This window comes from Pteropus vampyrus, unplaced genomic scaffold (genome assembly GCF_000151845.1).
Source record: "Pteropus vampyrus isolate Shadow unplaced genomic scaffold, Pvam_2.0 Scaffold74, whole genome shotgun sequence".
In the NCBI taxonomy this organism is placed as follows: Eukaryota; Metazoa; Chordata; class Mammalia; order Chiroptera; family Pteropodidae; genus Pteropus; species Pteropus vampyrus.
The window spans coordinates 1,174,523-1,186,700 of NW_011888855.1; the positions used below are offsets into that span (position 1 = coordinate 1,174,523).

A 12,178-nucleotide genomic window follows, 5' to 3' on the forward strand; every position below is an offset into this window, starting at 1 on the left:
ATTCATTCCGCAAACACCCATGACACACCAATCTGTACACTAAGGAAGTGGGAACGACCAAGTCTAGGTCTCTGCCCTGAAGAGGTTAGTGCGGACAGAGCCATATGAGACACAGCCTTCATTTTGGCCTCTTTGTTGGTCTCCTTTCCTGCTCCCCAGTATTCTTTATATACATAGTGGCCAGAATGATCCTCTCGAAGTAGATTACCAGCATAAACCTTCCAAAGATCCCCATGAGGCCCCCCATCACAGGAGGAGATGGATGAGCAGATGAGGTTGTATTGAGTTTAGGGTATCTGGGAAGGCTCCCACAGGGCTGCCAAGCTATTTGGATGTCTCTCTCTGTCCCGACTCCTAAGAACAATACTTAGGATCCTGGGTGAAGGATAAAGACGTACATACTACATCCAATGGCAATACAGCTCCAAATCCCAGGTCTGTTAAGTTGTAGTCAGGCTCATAGGAGAATTCTTTATTTAGATGCTTCAGTGACCAAGAGACAGAGCATAAGCACACACCCACACACCCACATACGATACTAAAGGCATTTCACAGGCGAGGGGTGGAGAAGGGTAGCGAGTGGGAGGAAGAGGCCATGAGAGCAGCTAGGGGCTCCTTTGAGGCAACAAAGAGGGGCCTCTGATGGTGCCACTCCCTAGAATTCCTGCTTGAAAGCTACAAGCCCGCTCCCAGTGAAGTACCAGGCGGTTGGGGAAACCCAGGTTTGGGCCTGGGGAGCATCTGATTGCTCACTGCGGCAACTTGCGCCAGCCCTCCTTTCTTTCCTGGGGCCCGTTCTGCTCGTGGGCACCCAGGAGCCTCCCGGTAGGTGATGAGAGACGGCTAGCACCATAGCAACCTGGGCGGTGGTCTGCTGCACAGGGGAAGGAGAGCCAGCGGGGCCAAAGGGCAGCAAAGAGCCTCCGGGCTGGCTGACACAAGGCAGTTTGCCTATAAGGGCAGAGAGCCATCAAAGAAACTTGCATGTGGGGACTTTCCCACAAGTCCCCAGGTCAGAGCTCCTCTGACAGAGGAAGGGAAAGGCCCCAACTGGAGCCTTCTGTGATCTCACTGGGTACCGAGGCCTCCTTCAGCTCTAGCTTGTCTCCAGTTGCTGCAGGTCCTTAGCACCATTCAGGAACTGTGGAGAAGGGGAAGGAGGGACAGCGATGCTCTGCTGGGGCTGACACTGCTCCAGGAAGAAACTTCACAGTGGGCAGAAACCTGTACAACTGGCCAGCATCAAGTCCCAGGCTCAGGAAAGCTTGCACTTTTCTGGGTGAGGGGGAGTGTCACATTAGCTCTAAGCTTCCATGTGGCAGCTACTTCCCTCTGCCCTTTCCTGCCTAGGCCAGAGTCTGGTGGGAAAGCGCCAGGTTTCACTGGAGCTGCCTCGAGCCCGGGGAGCTCAGTCCTTTAGCTGCAGGGACTTGTCTAAAACTGACTTGGATGGGAGACAGGCCCAGAGCCTCACTGACACATGGCCTAGTAGGGCTGGGGAAGGGGAAAGGCCATCCTTTAAACTATCACCCTATGAGACATCAAGTCCTCCCCAGATCCCCACTCCCTTTGTCCTGACCTACAGGGCCCATCCAAAGGGGATCTGTCTGGACTGATCAGAGGATGCCTGTGGCCCACTCCTGCTTCAGGCCAATGTAAGAGAGGAGGAAGAAGGAGCCGAGGGCTGACCCTGGTCATGGTCATGGGAGGCTGGCTCATGGCTATTTCAACCTGGGGTGCTGAACAGAAACACCTCTAGTCTTCCAAGGCAGTCGAGTCTTTCTGAATGGGTTGTCTTTGCATTGGAATCTGGCCCAGGGGTGACACCATTGTTTTTGGTGACCTGTAATTTGAGAAGGAACAAAGGCACAGGGTCAGTGTGTGGTGGTTGTAATGGCACTCCAGGTAGCTTATTCTAATGGTAGTACAGCTTTTCCAGGGCCTAGGAGTGATAAGCAGGACAGCTCTCTTTTACTGAGGGCCACTGCATGTTAGGCACAGTGCTGAGCTTTCCTTCCAGCATCCTATTTCATCCTCATGGCAATTCTGCAAGGTGGGGGGAACAGCACCCCCATTTTACAAATGAGGAAACTAAAGTTCAGAAAATGTAAGTGACCTGTCCACAATAAGTGTGGGAGATCCAGGACTGAAGCTATGTCTTTCCACGAAACTGAACTGTTTATTCTGCCTACGGGGCCCTGTATGACCTGAATGGTACAGAATGACCACTGTACCTCTCACACCAAATCTACAGCGTCTCTCTAGTCACTCTCTGGGCACCTAGCACCACCTGATATTGTCTTGTTTGTTCATGGATTTGTTTAGGATCTGCTAAAGGATCAGGGAGCAGCATTAGTCTTGGTTTTTACTGCAGCCCAGTGACTTGATCAAGGCCTGACAGGCATACAATAGGTGCTCAATAAACATTTGTTGCATGAATAAAAGCTCATCTCTAATAGCTCTCCTTGGGATTAGCACTTCAAATATATCATCTCTAACTCTCGCATCATCTCATAAGGTGAGAATAATGAGCTCCATTTGGAAGTGGCAGAACAAAATGAATGGGCCTTGGAGTCACAGAGGCTTGGGTCCCGGGTCTAACTCCAAATAACTACGTGATCCTGGGCAAGTCACTTAATCTACCTGACATTAGGTTTCCTTGGGTTGGAAAAGGGGGGTCCTAAATCTGAGCTGCTAGTGTGAATCAAATGAGATTAAATTAGATGTTCAACAAATTGTAGCTATTATCTCATAGAAGAGGAACTGGAGGCTCAGAGAGGTTTACTGACTCGCCCAAGGTGACATAGCTGGAAAGTACAGGAAGAAAAGGAAATACCACTAGCATTTTCAAGTCTTGGGTCGCCCCAAGACAGGGCTCTGGCTGGCACCAGACTGTTTGTGAAGGTGCCACCAGTCAAGGTGCCATAGCTGAAGGTATGCTGAACTGGGAGTGAGCCCCATGCCAGGTTGCTGGGGCTTGTCTCAAGTTTGTATCTAAGAGAAATCTCGAGAGTTCTCTCAGTGAAAGACGATCTACAAATAAAGAGGAAGGCCCGCTGCAGTGCAGGGAGGAGACTCAGGCAGAGCACAGAGGACGAAGGACATTTGTGACTCTAACACTCTGCTTCTACCACCTTTAATTCATTTGGCTCTGTGAATAATGCAGAACCAACTACCAAAATCAAAGCAATCATTTTGGCACCCTTGCCTGCTTGAAACTCAGTTTCCTCACCTGTAAAATGGGGATAATTCCTATCTCAGAAGATTATGTTGTGGCACTGCCCACACTAGACAATTGCCTTCTCAGAGAAAGAGACAGAACCACATGGGCCCTCCCCGGCTGGGTCCTAGCCTCTTCATATCACATGGTGCCACAACCTCCTTGTTAGCATGATGCCCTGGAGGAGGATGCTGTGAGCCAGCCAAGCCTGTCTGAATTATGGCTCTGCCTCACAGCACAGGTTCAGTTTTAATGGTGGTTGCCTGTATCTGTGAAATAAGAATGACGATCCCTTCTTCCCAGGGTTGTCTGAAGATTGCCTGAGAGAATTTGCTTGGTATATGGCCTGTAACAGAACAGGCACTGAGGAATGACAGTCATTTTCAAGATTATCATGAATAGATAATTCTGTTCACCTCTTCCCTTCAAAGCACTTCTCATAATTTGTAATTACTTGTTGTTTACTTATATTTTTGTATTCTATCAGAATGCAAGGTCTTGAGAGCAGGAACTGGGTCTGTCCTGGTCACCATTCAGGGTGTCCAATAAATCTTTGATCAATGAATGAAAGAACCTGGTCATATTTGATAATGGCCTGTAGAGGGAGCTCTTGTCACATAATTGATGGCAGTGAATACGAAAGTCTTTAGGTCAGTGAAACAGGCTTCCCTAGTCAGACTGCCAAAAGCGAGGAAAACCAAGTACTATTAGGAGGCCACGGAGGAAATCGCCTATGCTTCTCTACCAAAACCTCAGCCCAGGAGGTCCAAAGGCTGAGAAGCTGATGGGAGAAAAACACACAGAGGAGACACTTATTTCTGCTGACTGACCTTCTGTTGACAGAAAAAGCTGTCAGGACTCCCATTTAGCCAAGGAGTACTTGGCTTTGTTCTGATTCAAAAGCCCTGCGCTCCTGCTGCAGACTTTTGACTTCAAAGGATGATTACTCACTGGTTCTTGTGTTTGAAGCCGCTGACATGAGCTTGGTACTGTTCTATGGAGTTCAGCACTATCTTACACGTCTTGCACGGGTAGCCCTTCCCGGCTGAAACACACATAGAAGTCAAGATGCTTAGTTATCCAATAAGGGACCTGGGGACTGATGCTTTTGAAAGTGCATGCAAATGCCCTTCTGAGGACAGAGGGGTGGAGTGAGGTCAGGTGGTTGGCCCTGATGACAATCCCAGAAGCCTCGATGCTCAGGGGGCACATGCTGTGTGCCTCTATGCTCCCTGGAGTTGGGAACCTCCTCACCCCCGTGTCCAGTCCCAGCGTTGAGCCTGGTCCAGAGTAGCTGTCTGTTGAGTAAATAAGAGATTGAAAGAAGAGGTGACATTTGGTTAACTGTCTTTTCCACCTTGACTATGCTAAGTGGCCTCATTAAGGATGCCGTTCGCTGAGAGATCTCTGGGAAGGTGCCCATATCCTTAGGCTTGCAATAACAGTAATTAATGAGAATGCCCGTTATGAAAATCAACCTATCTTTCTACCTGGGGGCTCACAGATGCCCTGTCTCACTACTAGGGCTGCTCCAGTGACAAAGTGGCCTTTCTCCACATGGTCTAGCAGAGATATGGTCAGGAGCCAAGATATGGGGGCTGGATTCCTAGCTCTGCCTTCATATGACCTTGGCTAAATTCCTTCTCCTTTCTTTTTTTCTCTTTTACAGTAGAAAAGAAAAGTTTTATTAGAAGGGAAAGTACACTTCCAGACGTGGAAGTGGGCCTGAGCAAGAGAAGCGTGACTTAAAAGGCCTCTCCTTTCTGATCCTCAGCTTTCTCAACTAAAACCAATTATACCACAACTCATAATCATAATACTTATAATAATGATCAGCTATTATTTACCAAGCGCCTGATATAGACCATGAACTTCAACATGACTTCAAGAGCTCTTCTGGTTCCAGTACTTTTTGAATCATCCGCCATCCTAATGTCTCACAGCTCTGCAGTGAGATCACCTATGTTCAAATTCCAGCTTTATCATTTCTTACATGTAAGACCACAGGCCAGTTACTTAACCTCTTTGAGATTTGGTTCCTTCATTTGTAAAAGAGCGACTACTCTGAGACTCTGGTTTCCTCATTTCTAAAAGTGGGACTTCTCTTGCCTACGAGGTTAATATTAGTATCAGCTTTATGAGGTATTATAATGATTCAAATAAAAACATTTGGCATAGAGTAAGCGTTCAACAAATGTGAGCTTTTGTCACTATTATTATTTCACTCTTATGAGCTCCATGAGTCACACTGGCAAAGGGTTGCTTTCCATGGCAGCTGTAGCTACTGAGAACACCAACAGTCTCATCTATTCCAATAAGCTAGCCGATATTCCCAACTACATTTATTTCCCTTGTATCATCAGGTATTTTCTGGAAGACACATCCCTTTAATGCACTTAAGGAGAAAATTATTGCAATCAGAATTCAGGTCATTTTTAGACATTAAGGCCAGAAATCATGGTTCAGCACTAACAGGGAAGAGACGCATAGTGGACTAGCAGAACCACCCGCCCCCTGAGATCAGCAGTGGGACCTGGGGCTGGTGTGGGAGTGACAACCACCCATGGGTAAGAATCACTAATGCTTAGATTACAAGAGCCCACTCTCATTCTCTATTAAGCACCAGGCACCATGCCAGGATTTTATGGTCCTGGATTTTTTTTTTTTTTAATAGAGTCAAAAGGAAAGTTTATTAGAAAAGGGGTAACACTCCATAGACAGAGTATGGTCTCCTCTCAGAGGCAGAGAGTGAGAGTGACAGTGCAAAAGATTGTGAGAGACAGTAAAGGCATTGAGAAGAACCTGCTCTTGGATTCTTACAACAACCCTGCAAGATAGGTGCTTATTTCCATTTTTCAGAGCAGGAAATAGGCCCAGAGAGGTTAAGTGGTTGACTCAGGGTCAGAGGTGGGATTTGTCCTCTAGTTCGTGAGGCCCCTGGCCTTCCCTCTGTACTACATGTCTCGGGACTCTCCTATGTCTCTTGTAAAGTACAAGATCTCAGTAGATTATTTGCTCATCTATAAGCTAGATTCAAATAGTCATTTGGGACAACTGATCTGTCGAGGATCCACATATAAATTTTCATCTGCTTTTTGTTTTACATGTTTGATATTCTGGTTTCCCTGTGTGATTTTATGACTGTAAGTCACTAGAGCTGATTTTTAAACATCTGGTTTATTTGGAAAAGCACGTATATCTCCTTCCATTTACTGCCAAGGCTTTTGAGAGGCCTGTTTACACTTGCTTCTCTATTTCCTTGCCTTTCAATTGCTTTGTAACCTATCCCAGTGCGCGTGTGTGCGCGCGCGCGCACACACACACACACACACACACACACACGTGCGCCCCTTCCAAGGCCTGCAGTGGCTTCCTTGTATCTAAATTTCATGGACAAAATGGATGCTTATGAGGTCTCATCATATCTGACCTCTCAACAGCACCTGACAGAAATGGTGACTCATGCCTTCTTTAACGTCTCCCACCCTTGGCTTTCAGCATGTGCACTTTTGATTTTTGTGCTCTGGTGCCTCCTTCTCAGTCTCTTGCTAACTCTTATCTGACCTCCACCATTAATACTGGCATTCCATATTTCCAGAAGACTCAATCTCAGACCCTCAGCTCTTCTCTCTAAACTTTTTAAGGGGTCTTATTCATTCTCCTGATTTTAATTACTACCTATTAGGTTAAAACATATGCAACTACAAATATTTAAGTTTCTGACTTACCAAAATGGCAATATCTCTAACTCCTACCCCTTGTTTAAAGTCTTGACCTATATACCCAACTGCCTCTTTAACATTTCTACTTGGATATCTCACGGGCATCTTAAACTCAAAGCTGATAAAACCTGGTTATCCACTGAACTGCTCAAGACTAAGTCTGGGCATCATCCTTGACTGTTCCCTTTCCTTCATTTCCCACATTTGATGAACGAGTCCTGACAATATTATTTCCTATATACATCTTGAATGCATCTATTTCTGCCTCCTCCACTATTACCTTAATCCAAGCTCCAATCTTCTCCAGTATGAATTACTACCACAGCCTCACTGCTGTTCTTTCCCCATTACCTTTCCTCCCTAATCCGAACTGTTCTCCACTTTGTAACCAGAGTGATATATTAGTGCTTAAACTGTCAATGGCTTCCCAGAGCTCTTACGATAAAGGCCCAAATCCTTAATATAACCCATAAAGTCATGAATGCACAGTTGCTCATCACCCCAGCATCACTATCCCCCTTGCCCTCTGGGAAGCCTTCCTTGATCTCTGCTCCCCCATATCCCATTTGTTTCTTGTTCTAAAGCTTGTCATACTTGTTATTTGCTCAATGCCTGTCCTCTCTGTAGACTCTAAGCTCCATGAGAACTTGGACAATACCTTTCTTGTTTACCACCACATATACAATGCCTGGCATATGTTAGGAAAGAGATCAACAAATATTTCTTAACTACATATGAATTTTATAAGACCTGAAAACCTGCCCTGTGCACAGAGGTTGAAGAAACCTGGGGATCAGCATGGGGCAGAGAAAGTGGACTGGTTCTGGGTAGGAGGTAAGACCTAAAGTAGGGTGAAAAAGTAAAGGGGTGCAGCAGAGGATTCCAGTAGCCCAGAGGGGCTTCTGAGCACTCTGGAGTTTGGAAGGATTTGGCTGCCTGAATGAGATGCAGGTTTTAGTTTGGTATTCTTGGGTAACTGAGAGAAATGTGAGCCTGGAATATAAAGCGAATGCCAAGTCTTGTTTGATCTGCTTGGTAGATGCCACATCTACCCCTGGTGAGAGAGATCTGGACACTCTAAGTCATCTCACATTTGACACTTATTTGTCATGAGATACTTGCCAGGAGCCCAACGGAAATCACTCTCTGGGCCCAACACAGAACTAACCTGGGTTTCAGTGCTGGGTTGCAGTTGCTACCTAGTGTGGGACCCAGGACAAATCACTTCATCCTTTCGATGATGCCCTTCCACTGCCCTCATTTGCAATATGGGGATAATCAAACTTGCATAAGAGTGGCTGTGAGGATTAAATTAGGTAATTACCTGTGAGAGCATCTAGCCTAAGGCCTGGACTGCAGCGGCCAGTGGTTAAGTGTAGGATGAATGACAGAACAGATGAAGGAATGAACAAACAAGCCTCGACTGACACCAGCAGGGAAAAGTCAAGCTGCTAACAAATCTCGATCCTTTGCTATGGCAGAATCCCTTTCAGCTGACATCACTGCTTGCATACCTAGGTAAATGCCCTACCACTGTAAGTAAGGTGGGGTCGGAGTGGGCTCAGTGCCTCTGTTGATGTTCTGTACCTGAAAAGCCTCCTGTATGCACTTTCAGAGCTGGAAGCAGGAGGCAGGAGTGCAAGTTTTAGAGTCAGACAGAGCTAGGGACACATGCTGATGTTGTCATTTATCAATATTAGGTCATATCAGCTGTTATGTCCTTGAGCAAGTCACTCTGAGTCTCACTGTCGTTATTAGTGAAGTGGGAAAACCATGCCTGTTTATAGGGTTGCTTTGAGGATTAAGTTATAATGTATATATTAATATCAAAGGGGCACATGATACCTCTGCCCCTCTGCCTAGGTTTTCATGGAAGATTTTGGCTGACCTTTAAAGTAGTCAGACGCCTTAAGCAGGAAAAAAAAAAATCAAGGCCATGTTCTAGGATTATGAAAGTAAAGTAGCCTTAGACAAATGGAGGGTGGATACAAAAGGGCTTTGGCTTGAAATGAAAGAACAGAATGGACAGAAGTTAAGATAAGCAGCCCAAAACAATGCAGTACCTGAGTCCTGCCAGTGGACAAGCCATAATGAGGACAGACCAGGCAGGGCTGAATAAGAAATGGTTGGCTGCAAGAACCCTGGTCCTGCCAGCTGAGTGCTATGTTGGTCCTACTGGTCACAGGCTAAAAAAGGAGAATGTTGTGAAGCAGAGTTCTGAGGCTTCTTGATTCCTTGGCATATGGGATTGATGCTGTTAAAGGGGAAGGTGCTGCCTGCACATGGGAACTGCCTGTATCAGGCATCCCTCTCCAATTTTGAAGAGGTTTGTGAAGTGGGGTCCTTCAATGGCATTGGAGGAGCAATCTTTGGCACCCCGCTCCAAGAGCTCCCCCTTGTTCGTAGTCACTGGTTGGCACCCTTCTCATCTGTGTCAGCATGGATGGCCTGTGTTGTATGGCCGCTTTGGAGAGTCGTTAGAGTGTCGTGATCCCTCCTCTTGCCCATATATGGTCCGGAACCTCTACGGCATTGGGTGTTCACCTCTCCAGGATTGTGGGAAGAGCACAGATGACTGAGCAGCAGCTTCCCTGAGGCTGAGTTGTCTGCACCTGGATGTTACAGGAGCCTCAAGTGTTGACAGTCTGCTGCTGCACCTCCGAGGCCCAGGGAGGAAGCCTTGGAGGACCAAAGCCAACATTCCTGCAGGCTCCACGAGACAGGGATTTTTTTCAGTCTTGGTCACTACGGTCTCCCAGTGAGGGAACATAGCAGGTGCTCAATAAACATTGACTGGCTGAATGAAAGAAAATAATAATCTCTCTTCTCTCTCCATCCCTTACTGTAAGTGGTGAGCAGTTACTGTGACGGGAAGGGCTTTTTGTGACTGCTCACTCCTGTGATGCTGACAGCCATCTTGAGGTTATGGCAGCAGCTGATATTCGAAGTCAGAATGGTCTCCTTCATCATGCTATATCTGAGACACAAGCCTCCACTGCTGGGAGAGGGACCCTGAGGACACTCTAAAATTTGGAAGAGGCTGCTGAGGTCTTCACACAAGGAATGTGGATGACAGGGAGTTTAAACCAGAGGTTGCAAACTGGTGGCCCTAGGTCCAGTCTGGCTTGCATCATTCCAGGCTTGCAGTTAGGTTTAACTCAAAGGGGGGTTAACATTTTAAACATTTAGTTGCACATTTAAAAATCAGAAGGATTCTTATTAAAATCGGGCTTCTAGATTCTTTTGAAAAGCTGAAAGATATGGTAAGAAACTGGCTAGAGCTGGCTAGAAGAGGCATGCACTCTTCAGCTGACCATCTCTCCTCCGGGCTTTGTCCCTTAGTTAATTTCCTGCCTGCTTCTGCAGGCATTTGTGCTGGCCATGCCTGCCTTAGGAGACCTAAGTCGAGGAAAAGCATAGCCTTGGTGGTCTGGGGAGCCCCAGTGGTCAGGCCCTGATCCAGCTCTGGTGTGAGCTGGGCTCCCTTACCTGATGAGTCAGTGACAGCAGGGTCTGCCAGCCGCCCATAGTGTGCCATGAGTTTGAGCTTGGTCTCTTGTTTCCTGTGTTTCTTGCCCACATAATGTTGTTGAGCCATGACAGGGTCGTTGAAAGTCGCGTGGCAGAGGCTGCAGAACTTGTCTGGGTCTATCATCTCTCTATTCTGGTGCAAGGCTAAGGTGGAGGCCACAAGGAAAGGGTTTGTAAGGCGTTTCGACAGAGCTGTGGCGAGAGAGTTCAAATAGAAACAATGAAAAAACCCAGAAGGTGCCATGCTTTCAGAGTATACTGAATGCAAAGGAAGGCTGGTCACTAGTTAATCACACTTGCAGATGTGGCACTGCCAGTGTGAATCACACAGCAAGAGCCTTCTGTAATTGGGGATACTGGGAAGATTTGGGGGAGCTACTATGTTCAACAGTTTAACTGCTTTATGCAGATGAATTCTGATTTTCTCATATGCTGAGGAGGCTCTGCACTTCTGCTATCAAGTTGCCAAGTTACAACAGACTAGAGATGCACATGCTTGCAGTTTTCTTATCTTTCAGAATTCCCCAGAACATCACAGCAAGTGGGACAATAAATTTGGATTTTTTATTCTCATCCTCACACTACCCCATTAGAGAGCTGGGAGCCAACGCACAGATGTAGAAACTGTGGGCCTGAGGGCCTGGAGGGTCATTTAGAAAAGGCAACTATACTGGGAAGCCTTTGGGCTACGTTGCCTTCTGGGCTGAGCAGGGGAGAGAAGAGGATGACACTGACATTTTGTTATGTGCTTTGCACATGTAGTTTTTCCTTTGCTCCTCAGAATTACTCCATGAGGTAGGTATCATTTCATCACATTATAGAGGAAAAACTGAGGCTCATAGGTGAAATGACTTGCCCAAGACCACCAAGCTAGTAAGTGAACCTAGGTCTGTGTGACCCTAAAGACCATGCCCTCTTTGCTATACCAGGCTGCCAGAGTGTGGCAGAGAGACCTAAAGGCTACAGTTCATGCTTCTACCTTCAGAAAAATCTCTGACTTCAGACAACAAATTCTTTTAATCAGAGCCCAGTACGGGCAGATGTGGAAGCCTCCTGTGGGTCAATAGATGTTCTCATGTTGACTGCAGGCCATGCTGCTGTCTTATAGAGTGGATGCCATGACTCACTAATGATTTCACATGGCCTGAATGGTGTCAACCTAGTAAGCACTGCTTTAAAAGTGGCTTAGAACCCCTGCCACTGGCGGAGGGGTAGGGCTCAGCAGCACTCACAATGACTCAGATGCTATCATCTCTGTACCACTTCAATGGGGGAAGTTATGAGGATTTTTAGCAAGCCAAAAGAAACTTGCTGGCTTTACCCACAGTGATTTTCCAGTACAGGGAACCTCAATTTCTCTGGCCATTGATTTTCCCTAGCCGTTGTTTCAGTGAGTCACTCGAAAAGTAATGTACATGTTGCAGAATATTTAATAATATGAGAAAATACTCAGCATGTGGTGTCGAGTTAAAAAGTTATATAGCAGTCTGTTTCTTATGTCCTCAATTCTGTAAAACGACAACAGAAAACATACTGACGATGCATGGAAAAAGACCAAAAGCATAGAGTAAAAGGATGCTTTTGAGTATTTTCTAACTTTTCTACAATAAATGTAGATTTTGACATCAGGAAAGAGATAATAATAGTTGTTAAGAGACATAAAGGTCATTCTTCAAAAGATACTGAGAAGCATCAGAGGTAAATG

At 46.3% G+C, this 12,178-nt stretch overlaps 1 protein-coding gene across 8 annotated transcripts in view; it reads right to left on the reverse strand.

The window, feature by feature from the left end:
* Positions 1–440: 440 nt before the first annotated feature.
* ZNF346 (zinc finger protein 346) overlaps positions 441–12,178 on the reverse strand; it is a 28,566-nt gene continuing 16,828 nt past the window's right edge. For 4 of the 8 annotated variants that reach the window (XM_011362223.2, XM_011362221.2, XM_023531877.1 and 1 more), the window contains 3 exons: positions 10,432–10,665; positions 4,172–4,265; positions 441–1,843 (listed from right to left, as the gene is read on the reverse strand). In XM_011362223.2, the coding sequence (XP_011360525.1) occupies positions 1,756–1,843; positions 4,172–4,265; positions 10,432–10,665 (416 nt within the window). In that variant the 3' untranslated portion in view covers positions 441–1,755. The remainder of the gene's footprint in view (positions 1,844–4,171; positions 4,266–10,431; positions 10,666–12,178) is intronic. The other 4 variants (XM_011362222.2, XM_023531876.1, XM_023531879.1 and 1 more) reach the window with 2 other exon arrangements.